Below are 13284 nucleotides of genomic sequence, written 5' to 3' on the forward strand. Positions count from 1 at the left end.
GGATGCTATGTGCAGGGAAAGGGAATGCCCCCGGCCCTCGGCTGACGGGGCAAGTTGCTCCGGGATCGTAGGAGCTCAGGCTCCCGGCCATATGCCCAGCCTGAACCCGAGCCCGGCCCTAGTCACCCCTTGCAGCTGAAAGGTTGGATGTGGCCCCCCGACCGCGGCAGATACATTTCACACAGTCCAGGGAAGTCACATTTTTGTAAACATTAAAAAAAAAAAAAAGGCAAAAAAAAGCAATAAACGTTTTCAAAGAACAGAACCGTAAATATTGGATACTGGTGGGAAGATATATGCCTACGCAGAGCCAACTTCCTGCCTAGTAATCATATGCAGAGCCAACTTCCTGCCTAGTAATCATATGCAGAGCCAACTTCCTGCCTAGTACTCCTATACAGAGCCAACTTCCTGCCTAGTACTCCTATGCAGAGCCAACTTCCTGCCTAGTACTCCTATGCAGAGCCAACTTCCTGCCTAGTACTCCTATACAGAGCCAACTTCCTGCCTAGTACTCATATGCAGAGCCAACTTCCTGCCTAGTACTCCTATGCAGAACCAACTTCCTGCCTGGAGATCCTATGCAGAGCCAACTTCCTGCTTAGTACTCCTATGCAGAGCCAATTCCCTGCCTTGTAATCCCATGCAGAGCCAACTTCCTGCCTAGTACTCCTATACAGAGCCAACTTCCTGCCTAGTACTCATATGCAGAGCCAACTTCCTGCCTAGTACTCCTATCCAGAACCAACTTCCTGCCTGGAGATCCTATGCAGAGCCAACTTCCTGCTTAGTACTCCTATGCAGAGCCAATTCCCTGCCTTGTAATCCCATGCAGAGCCAACTTCCTGCCTAGTACTCCTATGCAGAGCCAACTTCCTGCCTAGTACTCCTATCCAGAGCCAACTTCCTGCCTGGTGATCCTATGCAGAGCCAACTTCCTGCCTAGTACTCCTATCCAGAGCCAACTTCCTGCCTGGTGATCCTATGCAGAGCCAACTTCCTGCCTGGTGATCCTATGCAGAGCCAACTTCCTGCCTGGTGATCCTATGCAGAGCCAACTTCCTGCCTGGTGATCCTATGCAGAGCCAACTTCCTGTCTAGTACTCTCACTTCCCATTCTTATGGAGCTGAGAAAGGGGGGGGGGTGTAGTTCTGTAGTCCTGTTCTAGAGTGACAATGCTGCTCCTCCATAGATACAGTACAGCGATTGAGCGTTTTCATCTTGGGAACGAAAGACAAAACTAACGCAGCCACCACCTTAAAGGGCCGGTAAGCTGCCGTATATGACATTTTGTGGGTTTAACCCAAGATGGCAACCAACCTACAGATATGGATTTTGTACTTCCCATAAAATCCTTTTCTCCATTGAGGGACACAAGTCTCGACTATCGGGATATACTGCCCCATACAGGAGGATTGGACAATGGCAAACAAAGAACGAGCCCGGGATAACTCCTCCCACTACCAGCGTGAGACAGTTTTGTAGTACGCAGTACCAGGGGCAGGATCATAAACAGAGGGGTGGGACTGGTGTCCTTCAATGGACTTCAAGGAAAGAATTTACACTGAATACAAAAATCTTGTTTTCTTTCTCGTCCGTTGAGGGACACAGGAAGTCATCCACCTGCAGGACATCCATCCATATGTGCATGCTTGTACAGCTCCCGCGCGTGCCCTGTAGAGGTGCCCGGAGCCAGAATGTGACGCCACTCTGGTCCAGGCACCTCTACAGGGCAGGCAAGGAAGCCATAAGCAATGCACGTATGGATGGAGCTCCCTCGATGACGTATCCCCAGCCCACCTCAAGTCAACACTTGGCACCGGGCGGCATATTTTGAATAGCTGCCGGGTGTGAGAGCGAACAGTGCTGTGCTAGGGGGAGGCTGGGGAGCCTCTCACCCAGAAAAGTGGAAGCCGTGCGGCGACCCACTGAACATGGGGTCACGACCCACCAGTTGAGAACCATGGGTCTAGACATTCATCTTCTCCAGGCATTTCTTACACGCTGGTTCCACAGACCAGCACCTGAGCCACTGGGATCAGCTATCCCATCAACTCAGTACTGCAACACCATGGGCACAACCTTCAAAATGTTGAATGACTGAAGGATGTGTGAGAAAGAAACCAAGGTCAGGGGCCATACGCTTGGTCCAAACTTGCATTGATGGAAGCAATGGAGTCTTATTAAAAGGCAGATATAGGCTCTTTCCACTTTTTAAGGAAGTCCTCCTCAATAGGGAATTGCTGATCAATGCACACGGGGGGGGGGGCGGGACAACGACGACACCCCAACATGCCTACACCAGTCAACCTACAACAAAATTCTTCATGAGGGAGTGTACAGGAAATGTCCTTAGCTAGCTTGGGCCTCTTTAGGGAACCCCATGCGGATGACCCTTCAGTTAAGAAGACAGAGGGAGTTAAAACCAACCATGAGCACACTCAGTCCATAAGGACCTCAATAGTGTCCTTGAGCTTAGGGGAGATGGGGGTAGAATGAGCTTCCTCATTCCTGTGACGTTGATGAAGATTGCTCCTCTAACAGAGCTTCCTCCTCATCCAGAAACATGGCGCTCGCCCTGATAGATTTGATAAAAAGATGCCTGTGGCGAGGCAGAGGGAGCAACTTAAGGACTTCGTGCCGGTAGAACCCTAAAAGAACCTCAATCTTCCACCATAAAATCAGCCATGGAAGCTGCAAATTCCTCTCTGCTTAGGTAGGTGAAATGTGGTGCGCCTGAGGGGAGCAATGGAGGTACCGGAGGAGAGAATCAACCCGTGGAGAAAGCAAGGATTGCCCAAGCCAGAGTCCTCAGGGGAGGTCTTGTTTAACCCTTCCATTGCCTTTAGCCGAACGTGTGCTGGCAAGACCCTGTGGCCCAGTCCCTTTTGTGTTTCTCGTCAGCCACAGCGTAGTGAGTGGTCTCCTCGGGGGTGGGGGCTACTAGCAGCAAGCAGGCACAACCTGTCAGGAAGCAGCGGGTGTTGCCCCTGCTCGGGGGCCACGGGTTTCCCCTCAGCTTGGCAGAACTCCTGGTGCCCGGGTTGCGGGTACGCATGCTCGAGTCGCACGGCGGGTGCGCATGCGCGGCACGCAGGCTGCACGCGCATCCCCGGGGGCACGTGTGTAGCACTCCTGCTCCATTAGGATTCAGGTGTGAGCCTTGCTGGGGGAGGTTCCCTGTACACACCTTCCATCTCTCTCGCCTGCCATTGGTTCCAGAGGAAGGAAGCCTCCTGGTTGCCTCGGTGACCAGGGGGTGGTCCTAACTCCCCTGGCTAAAAAAACCTGGCCTGAGCTCTGGCATATTGCTGAGTTATTCCACCTCTTGGTGTGACATACGAAGCTCCCCTCCTATGTGCCTTGTTGCCTGTTTCCTGAGCCCTCTGCTGACCTCCCGTGTACCGACCTTGGACCGCCTATCGTTTCTGACCCTCTGCTGCCTGCCTCGACCTCGGATTACCCTCGACTACCTCTTTGGATTGCCCCCTGGTTACCTTGCCTTCTGACCCTTCCGGCTGCTTCCTGCCAGCGGGTTCCCTCTGTGCTGCTCGCCCGCAGGACGCACCTGATACAACCATCTCAGGTGTCCAAGCAACTGATGACTGCGGGTACCCAGAGTGGGCAGCTGCTGTGTCCAAGTGTCTCCGGTGGAGGGAGTGGATTCGGTATGCACCCAACTGTCCACTACAGCCATGAAGGAAGGAACCTAAGTTGCTGCCGTGCACATGAGACACATCCCAACAATCCTCCGGGCCACGGGAGGAAACACAGGCAGCACCAATCTCCCCCAGCATACCCGCACACAGAGCCAGACCAGTGCAGGCTCCGGGTCCCAGAACACAAATAAAAAGGGGCACAGCCCCCAACTCACCCAATCACTGGGTATAGAGGGGGAATTCTACTTCAGCCTTTGCCATCTAAGGGTGGGCATACCGCCAAACGCAAGGCGAGTGCCAAACGCCAAGGTCCAGGACTCAAAACAACATTACAGTCCGACGCCACTTCTTCTTCCAGCGGGGTCCGGGTACTGTCCCCGAGGCTTTGACAAGGGGAACCGAGCCGGGAAAAGCTACAAAACCAACAGTGGCTATGGGGCAGCCAGTCTTGAATGAAGAAACCAAGCGGGAAAAACCTCCCTCGGTAGAGAGAACGGCATCCACCGCCTAAGACACTAGCAGAAAAATAAAATGCAGGATTCCTGGGAGTGGGAGGAGTTATATGTGGGGTCCTGTTTGCCAGTGCCCAATCACCTGAAGGTAGCGGCATATATCCCAGTCTGCTATGACGATGCCTGTGTCCTGTACAGTCACAAAATTGTCAATTTCTCTTCTTCTAGGCCAACGGTTCTCAACCTTTCTAGGGTCGGGACCCCTTGGTAACATTTGCCAAGTTGTGGTGACCCCCAATGGAGCGCTGGACTCCAGAATTAGTAAGGCGCTGGATTTGGGACTAAAAATAGAAGCACTCACAAGAATACAAGCCCTCCCCAGCCCCTGCTTTGTCCCCATGCAGCCTTCTCAGCCCCAGCCGTGCTTAGACGCCCGCCTCCTGCAGAGCTCACACACTCCCCCGGCCACTAGATGTCGCTGCAGCAGCCAGGGAGTGTGTATAGCGGCCTCTGCTGTCCTCCCGCTGACTGACACTGCTGCGCTAGGAGGAGGCTGAGGAGTCTCTCACCTAGCGCAGTAGAAGTGGATGCTGCGACCCCCTCAACAGTGAGTCGCGACCCACAGGTTGAGAACCGCTGTTCTAGGCTGATATGAAACCTTAGCAAGCGTTGAGGACTATTTATAAAGATCACAAAACTATTATTCTGCACATTTCTGTACTTTACTACTTTTCAGAATGATAAAAGTTTGGACATGGAAGACTGCGTTGTCGAAGTGAAATGCAAAACGTGGACCGGTTTCAGGACAAGATCATCCACTACTCAGAGCGAAGACGCTAAACTCTGCTTCCCTTTCTCCCCACCCCCCTTCCCTGGTGAGCACCCGAACGTAGATGCCAAACTGCACCCCTCCAATCATCCTCTGCAGCTGGGATTCCGCTGCCACCGGACTTGTCTCAGCATCACTGTGCAGGTCCAATCGGTTTCATGTGGACCCAAAATCAGAACCAAAAGTAGGGAGCACATGCAGCCCTGCCTCGCATGAAAAGACTGTGCCGGGTGCAGCTCCCCACCCCCCCAATCCTTGTCCTGACCCCGATGCGGACTATTGCAGAAAGTTTTTCTTCACCTCTGCTGGCAAAACGACTCCGTCCAGTATCAGGGACTGCGGAGCGAGAATGTAGAAGGTGTACGGCACCATCTGAGCTGCTTCCGACCTGCGTCAGTCTGCGCTGAGCTGCTTACACTGACTTGTATGGGCACAAAAACTTTTCCGATGCCCATGTAGAGGAGCCCTTAGGGCTTGTTCACACCAAGCGCAGAGCAGATCCAGAGCAGAGCAGGTGCAGACCGGATCAAAACTGCGTCCGATGTATTCCTATGGTATTTTGAGCTCCAGTTCACATCGCAGCGTGCAGATCCAGAGCAGGTGAAAAAAACTGCGGCAAGCCCTATTTTAAACGGAGTTAAGACAGCTCCATTGACTATCATTAGCCGGCGACTTCTCGCGATATCGCGCGACAAAAATGCGCGATAAGTCGCTACATGTGAACGGGGCCTTAGCCGGCGACTTCTCGCGATAAATGTGCGCTACGTGTGAATGGGGCCTCAGGGTGATGGAGACCGCCAGGGAAACGTACTGCCATCGGAAGCATTCTAAAAATCAGACAGTCTCTTCAAAGCTGGTGAAAAGTTTCCAAAATAGTTAATAAAAACAGACCAACCCGCCAGAATCCAGACTTCCTATTTATCAAAGAGGCCCCCCGGCGTTATTTAGGTTATAAGAAACTCGTTCACATAACCCGTTCTTGTACTCGTTTAAAAGCCCAACTCCGCCCAAAACCTTTTTCTTTTTTTCGGACAGATTGGGGAAAGAATTGGATGTCGGATCATTTCAGTCAGTGTTCCTGCTTTAGGAAGGTGCAGGAGGGCTACAACTTCTTTACTCTCCAGCTGTGCTTAAACTACAGATCCCATCATGCTTCTGCCTCTGGGAGTCATGCCCGAGGCTTGCAATCCCTTATGGGATTTGTAGTTTCAGCACAGCTGGAGAGCCGAGGTTGCCTGCCCCTGGTCTACGTGAACCTGGCAGCCATATAAAAAAATCCTTCCACAACATCCCTTCTATCACCCTCAGGCCGAGCTCAGAGGAGCGTCAGTCTGTTACGAGAGCTGTGTGAACAGGGAACATTTACACACAGTTTGCGGAGCTTTGTTGAAGCCTTCAGAGCGTCCGTCAGCTCCAGTCTGGGAATGTTAATCAGATTTTAATGGGAGTGCCGACGGTCAGTTTAAAACAAGCTTTTAGCACAACCTGAAGCTTGCTGGAAGCCTTCTGAAGTCTGTTAGCACCGAGATCTGTTTCACATTCCCAAACTGGAGCTGAGGGGCGTTTTAAAGGCTTCCAGAAAGCTGCATGAAGCTCGGTGTTCACACGGCTCTGAATACAAGCTGAGGCCCGTGTAAACTAGGCCTTAAAGGAGAACTATGAGGGGGGGAGGTGCTTTTAACTCACCTCATAGTTCTAGAGGTGAGCGAACACATACCGGCGTTCGCTCACTTCTCGATCCTGTCACGGCTCTCTGCCCGTGACAGGGGAGGTGCTGGATTCCCTCCTCCCCGCTCCGATCCTCCAGCGCTGACTGGCGGAACGGATGGGGGAGGGTACAGCTGGCTCTGCCTCTAGATAGGAGGAGCCAGCTGTCACTCACACAGCTGGGAGGATCCAGACATAATTGTCGGGATCCGCTTCAGCTGCGGCGTCTCAGTATACCGCGAGCTGTAGCTCCCTATATACTGCGCTTAGGGTGACGGGAGGACGCTAGTTTGTGTCTTCCCATTACCCTAAGGAGAACTATGGGGAAAACCCTGACCTCATAGATCTCCTTTAAATCACAGCTGTGTAGGCGCGCCTTCTCGAATCTGGTATCACTTAGTTCTAATGCAGCCCGGACCGGCCTTGAATTCATGGCTATGGTCATTCTCCACCAGAGGCCACCTACCTGTCCAATGACAGCACATGAGGTAGTCTGATTGGACAGGGCAGTCCCATTGTACAGCTGGATTGGCCAGGTCAGGGAAAGTCTGGCTCATGAAGTGAAATCAGATCGGAGAGGGGCACATATTCGTATCTGCTAATAAAAGGCACGAGTAGGCAACTTATGGCATCTCAGACAGCAAGTTTAAACACAGAACAAGTTCCCAATAAAAACAAAAAACAACAGAAAACTGGACCGGGTAACAGTCTAAACGGGAACATTTTCCTGTTTGGTAACGGAAATGCTTTGCAGCCCCTCTGTATTGAGGTGTTTGAATGCGTACACATACATGACCATCTAGAAGGCATAGGGAAGACCCCTGTGGATGTGTAGAGATCTAATACAGATCATAAAAGGTCAGAGGATAAGACCTACAAACACACAACCCTTAACATGGGCCATCATTACCCCTTCCACCATCTTCCACAACAAGGGATGGATGCTCAAACAGATATGATCCTCAGATATCCCCAACAACTCACTAAACATTGAACATCGTCATTCTTTTTGAGTTTTATTCCCGCCGGGTCATAGTTTTAGAGACGTCGCTATGGCGTGCGCACCTAGCAGGGCCGGTAGCACAGCCGTTGTACATAGACCTTGGAGGGCGGAGCTTCCTGAAGGGGCTTCTTCTCCACACTTGTGTGGTCAGAGAATGGAGCGATCTGTATATTGCTAAAGCTTGCTACATCACTGTCTGTCGGGCTCTTAGCCGCCTTGTAGACATGGGTTTTATGGTGCAGGACGCAGTTGGCTTGCGACCTGAAGACTTTCCTACAATAGGCACACGGATATCTACTTCCAGTTTCCGAAGGATCGTGGGTATTGAGGTGAAGGAGGAGCAGCGATCTGAAGCTGAAGGTTTTGGTGCAGTGCTTACACATGAACGGCCTGCAGGTCTGGTGGTCATGCCTATGAAGGTAGAGCTTAACCAGTTTGCAGAACGCCCGTCCGCACTGGTAGCACGCGAACCTAACCCGGTGGGAGTCTCTGTGTCTTCTGAGGGATTCACGGTACCGGAAACCTTTATTGCATTTTTTGCACAGTTTCCGTTTCCCTTTTTTAAATCGTTTAAATTCGACGGGGCATGCGTTCAAGGCTCCAAACGTTTGTTCCCTTTCCTTCGCTGCATCCACGTTGACCTTCAGTGTGGCGTGACAGACGTTGAGGGGTATTTCATCTCGTTCCTCCTTTTGGGACAGTCCACAGAAGACATTTTGCATGGTTCCCCTAAGCTCCTGCCAGTTCTCTGCTGGTAGAGGTGGCTGCTCCGGCTTTGCATTGTTGATGTGAGTGGCCTGAGATAAATGAGCAGTCATGTGTTTAATAAAACCAGGCAGTCTACTGTAAGCTTTCTTGCAGACCTTGCACTTGTACATCTGCTCCCCAGAGTGTTCACGCTGGTGGGCTATGAAATCTGGCCTACTGGTACTGATCTTCTCACACACAGTGCATTCGTAGGGCTTCCTGTGGCCCTTCAAGTGTATGTCAAGTTGGCCATAAGTCTGGACAATCTGCCCACATATCAAACATGAATGTTTCTTTACTTTCTTGTGGTCCCGTCTGTGAATCCTTAGGAGGTTTTTGCTGCGGAAGACTGCTTGGCATTGCTCACAGCTGTGTAAGGCTGCCTGCTGGGCGCTCGGTGGTGTCCTGACGGCTTTCCGCCGGTTGCCCAGTGGCGTCCCAGTGGCTATCTGCCCAGAATCCGGGTGTATACTGGTCAGGTCCAGGTGGGTTTTCATGTGTTTCTTCAACACCACGCTTTTTTCAAAGCTTTTGTCACACAGAGTGCACTTGTAGAAATGTTCCCGGAAGTGTGACTTCTGGTGTAGAAGGAGGTACATTTGCAGGTGGTAACCCTTTCCGCAGTCCTCGCACACATACGGCTTCTTTATCTTCTGTTTCAGAATGTCGCAGTAGCATTTTAGGATCCCATTACAAGCGAGGCATATAGGCTGCAGGCTGGAATCGAGTAACATTTCCTTCCTGAAAGAGGCAAGATGGTTCTTCTTCCCGTTCAGTTCCAGAACCTTCTGGTTTGGATCGGAAGGTCTGCAGTCTATAAAACAAAATGACAAAATTAGTAAAACGTGGCAGGGGCTGTGACATCGTACAGACAGAGGTCAGGAAAGTGACGGCATGCTACTTAGGAAGTTAAAGGAGAACTATGAGGTCAGGGCTTTTCCCCATAGTTCTCCTTAGGGTAACGGGAGTACACAAACTAGCGTCCTGCCGTCACCCTAAGCTCAGTATATAGGGAGCTACAGCTCGCGGTATACTGAGACGCCGCAGCCGGGACGGATCCCAACATTACTGTCTGGATCCACCCAGCTGCATGAGTGACAGCTGGCTCCGCCTATCTAGAGGTAGAGCCAACTGTACCTGCATGCAGGGACATGATCGAGAAGTGAGCGAGCGCCGGTATGTGTTCGCTCACTTCCCGATCTATTGAGCCGACCTGTGACAGTCTCATTGTCACACGTCACCCCGAACTATGAGGCTGAGTGATTCAATCACCTTATAGTTCTCCTTTAAAGGACCACTCTAGCACAAAAAAAAAAATTAGATTTTTGTCTCACCTGAAAAAACAGTTTCTTGCAGGACCTCACAGGACACAGGGAGTGAATTCTCAGGTTTTGTAGCAAGCAGTACAAGAGCGGGCCAAGGAAAAAGCAGAGGTGAGGGTCATGTGATGTACTCCAAGAAAAGGATTTTATAGGTAAGGTTTTCTTCATCGTACATCACAGGACATAGGGAGTTCATCCTTCAATGGATGAGACATCCAAAAGCAGTCCAACCATTAGGCGAGCAACACAGCAAACAACGGCCTGCAGGCCGTGCAAACAATCACAAACCCCAACAGGAAACTATAACGGAAGGGGCCCACAAGTCAGAGGGCTTCCTAAAGAACCTTGCAGCCAAAGCTTGCATCTGCAGAGGCCTAAACACCACCAGGCAACAGTGTGAACCGATGGGGGCAGCCTTACAGATCTGGGATACCTGATTCTGGAAGGCCCAAGAAGTATTAACGCCAAAACCACCAAGCCATGGTGGAACAAGAAGCTGGCTGTCCCATTTGGGGACCTTCAGAAATGAAGACAAGGGGGGTCATACTTGTGGATGGAAGCAGTAGCAAAAAAGTAAAAAAAATAAATTAAAAACACAAACAGCCCTAACCATGCTTAGGTTAGGAGCAGGATGGCAGGACAATATCCTGGTTAAGGAGGAAGGCTGTGACCACCTTAGGAAGAAAGGAGAAGGAGGAGGAGGAGGAGGAAGGCCTGCATGTGAGACATAGGGAAATCTCTAAGAGGTTCATAGAGCCGGTTCTGCGTTGCACACAGGACTAAGCGTATTACAGTGAGCGAGTGTGTACAGGGGGGACAACGTGAGCAAACCCCTAAACAAAGGCCTTCATTAGAGAGTTGGAGGCAAGTGGCCAGTGGAAAATAATCACCTAGACAGAAATTTGGCCCTTGATGATATTAAAGGCTAAACCCTGGTCTAGGCCAGACTGGAGGAAAATTAAAATGTGTCCCACAGAGTACTTCCTGAAATGAAACTCCTTCCAAAATAAACCTTCTGGGTGTAATTTTAGACCTCGAGGGAGGTAGAAAAAAAATGTTTAATAGGAAGCGTTGTTTATTGGCACTATAAGCGTCTGTGGTCATTGTTCCACAAAATGGGTCTCCAAAAAAAACACAAAAAAACACCAACAACAGCAAATCTTGGGGTGAATGTGACATTCAGAGCTTCTTAAATCCTCACCGTTCACTTCACTTTCTGTAGATCCGGAAGTCATTGATATCGTCTCAATGAGCCCATTTGGAGTTTTACCTAAATAAGAAAAAACAGAAGATAAAATACACTGAACAGAAGGCTGGTGGTATATCTGAATGGGGGGGTGGGGGGTCTGTATTTTTTAAATTCATGGCCAACATATAATAATAATTTAATTTTTGTAATTTTTGTAACAAGCAGTCCATGTCGCTGTTAAAGGACTTGGGGTGAGACTATTAAGAACAATGACACTGCCGGGTACTACAGAGAGAGGGCCCCACCATCTGGAGATATGTCCCTGTGCATAGTGACCTCACAGTGCCGGGTTCCTGTGTTCAGTCTCTGTGAGGGACACTGATCCATACAGCAGCCAGCTTTAACCCCTTAGTGAAGGTAGACGAACACTGCACGTCCCCACCAAGTTCCCAAATGACTGCTCACCTACACTGCACGTCCCCGCCACCAAGTGCCCAAATGACTGCTCCCCTATACGTCCCCGCCACCAAGTGCCCAAATGACTGCTCCCCTATACGTCCCCGCCACCAAGTGCCCAAATGACTGCTCCCCTATACGTCCCCGCCACCAAGTGCCCAAATGACTGCTCCCCTATACGTCCCCGCCACCAAGTGCCCAAATGACTGCTCCCCTATACGTCCCCGCCACCAAGTGCCCAAATGACTGCTCCCCTATACGTCCCCGCCACCAAGTGCCCAAATGACTGCTCCCCTATACGTCCCCGCCACCAAGTGCCCAAATGACTGCTCCCCTATACGTCCCCGCCACCAAGTGCCCAAATGACTGCTCCCCTATACGTCCCCGCCACCAAGTGCCCAAATGACTGCTCCCCTATACGTCCCCGCCACCAAGTGCCCAAATGACTGCTCCCCTATACGTCCCCGCCACCAAGTGCCCAAATGACTGCTCCCCTATACGTCCCCGCCACCAAGTGCCCAAATGACTGCTCCCCTATACGTCCCCGCCACCAAGTGCCCAAATGACTGCTCCCCTATACGTCCCCGCCACCAAGTGCCCAAATGACTGCTCCCCTATACGTCCCCGCCACCAAGTGCCCAAATGACTGCTCCCCTATACGTCCCCGCCACCAAGTGCCCAAATGACTGCTCCCCTATACGTCCCCGCCACCAAGTGCCCAAATGACTGCTCCCCTATACGTCCCCGCCACCAAGTGCCCAAATGACTGCTCCCCTATACGTCCCCGCCACCAAGTGCCCAAATGACTGCTCCCCTATACGTCCCCGCCACCAAGTGCCCAAATGACTGCTCCCCTATACGTCCCCGCCACCAAGTGCCCAAATGACTGCTCCCCTATACGTCCCCGCCACCAAGTGCCCAAATGACTGCTCCCCTATACGTCCCCGCCACCAAGTGCCCAAATGACTGCTCCCCTATACGTCCCCGCCACCAAGTGCCCAAATGACTGCTCCCCTATACGTCCCCGCCACCAAGTGCCCAAATGACTGCTCCCCTATACGTCCCCGCCACCAAGTGCCCAAATGACTGCTCCCCTATACGTCCCCGCCACCAAGTGCCCAAATGACTGCTCCCCTATACGTCCCCGCCACCAAGTGCCCAAATGACTGCTCCCCTATACGTCCCCGCCACCAAGTGCCCAAATGACTGCTCCCCTATACGTCCCCGCCACCAAGTGCCCAAATGACTGCTCCCCTATACGTCCCCGCCACCAAGTGCCCAAATGACTGCTCCCCTACACTGTACGTCCCCGCCACCAAGTGCCCAAATGACTGCTCACCTGTACGTCACCACCACCAAGTGCCCAAATGACCGCTCACATACAGTGTACATGAGCAGCTGTTTGGGGCTCTGTAATGCCGGTAACCGCTGGGATCATTGGTTACAGTATTGAGGCATCCATTAATGATAGATTTCAGCTTTTAGGGATCGGGTGTCTGACAGTGATAGGAGAGCGGTGTGTACCGCACCTGATATCACTAACAGCCATACACATTAGGAATAGGATATCTGGATGTACTTCTGGCTTTTTGCTAAATGTTTCAGCATTAGATACATTTAGCAACACGATTCTTTTGCTGAAACAAAGTTGCAGGGTTCTGATTGTTGTGGGAACGATCAGAAGCCTTTAGGGACACTGAGCCCGATATGCTGCAGGATCAGTGTCACTAAGATTAATATTGGCTGTTCCTATGTTTGGAGCAGCCTAATATTAGCCAAAAATTAATTAAAATTATCTATCAGTCATAGCGAGATCCATTCACAAAGACTGCTTGATATAATTAAAAATAAATTAAAAGTGTAAAGTACGTTTAAAAAAAGTAGTGTAAAAAAAAAAAAAAAATTATATAATTATATAA

At 51.0% G+C, this 13284-nt stretch overlaps 1 protein-coding gene across 1 annotated transcript in view; it reads right to left on the minus strand.

The window, feature by feature from the left end:
- Positions 1-6372: 6372 nt before the first annotated feature.
- LOC108800702 (zinc finger protein 883-like) overlaps positions 6373-13284 on the minus strand; it is an 11431-nt gene continuing 4519 nt past the window's right edge. The window contains exons 3-6 of the mRNA XM_018572690.1: positions 10922-10990; positions 7744-9212; positions 6986-7114; positions 6373-6579 (exon numbers count right to left, since the gene is read on the minus strand). Of these exons, the coding sequence (XP_018428192.1) occupies positions 6373-6579; positions 6986-7114; positions 7744-9212; positions 10922-10990 (1874 nt within the window). The remainder of the gene's footprint in view (positions 6580-6985; positions 7115-7743; positions 9213-10921; positions 10991-13284) is intronic.

This window comes from Nanorana parkeri, unplaced genomic scaffold, assembly GCF_000935625.1.
Source record: "Nanorana parkeri isolate BGI_ZX_2015 unplaced genomic scaffold, ASM93562v1 scaffold2109, whole genome shotgun sequence".
NCBI lineage: Eukaryota > Metazoa > Chordata > Amphibia > Anura > Dicroglossidae > Nanorana > Nanorana parkeri.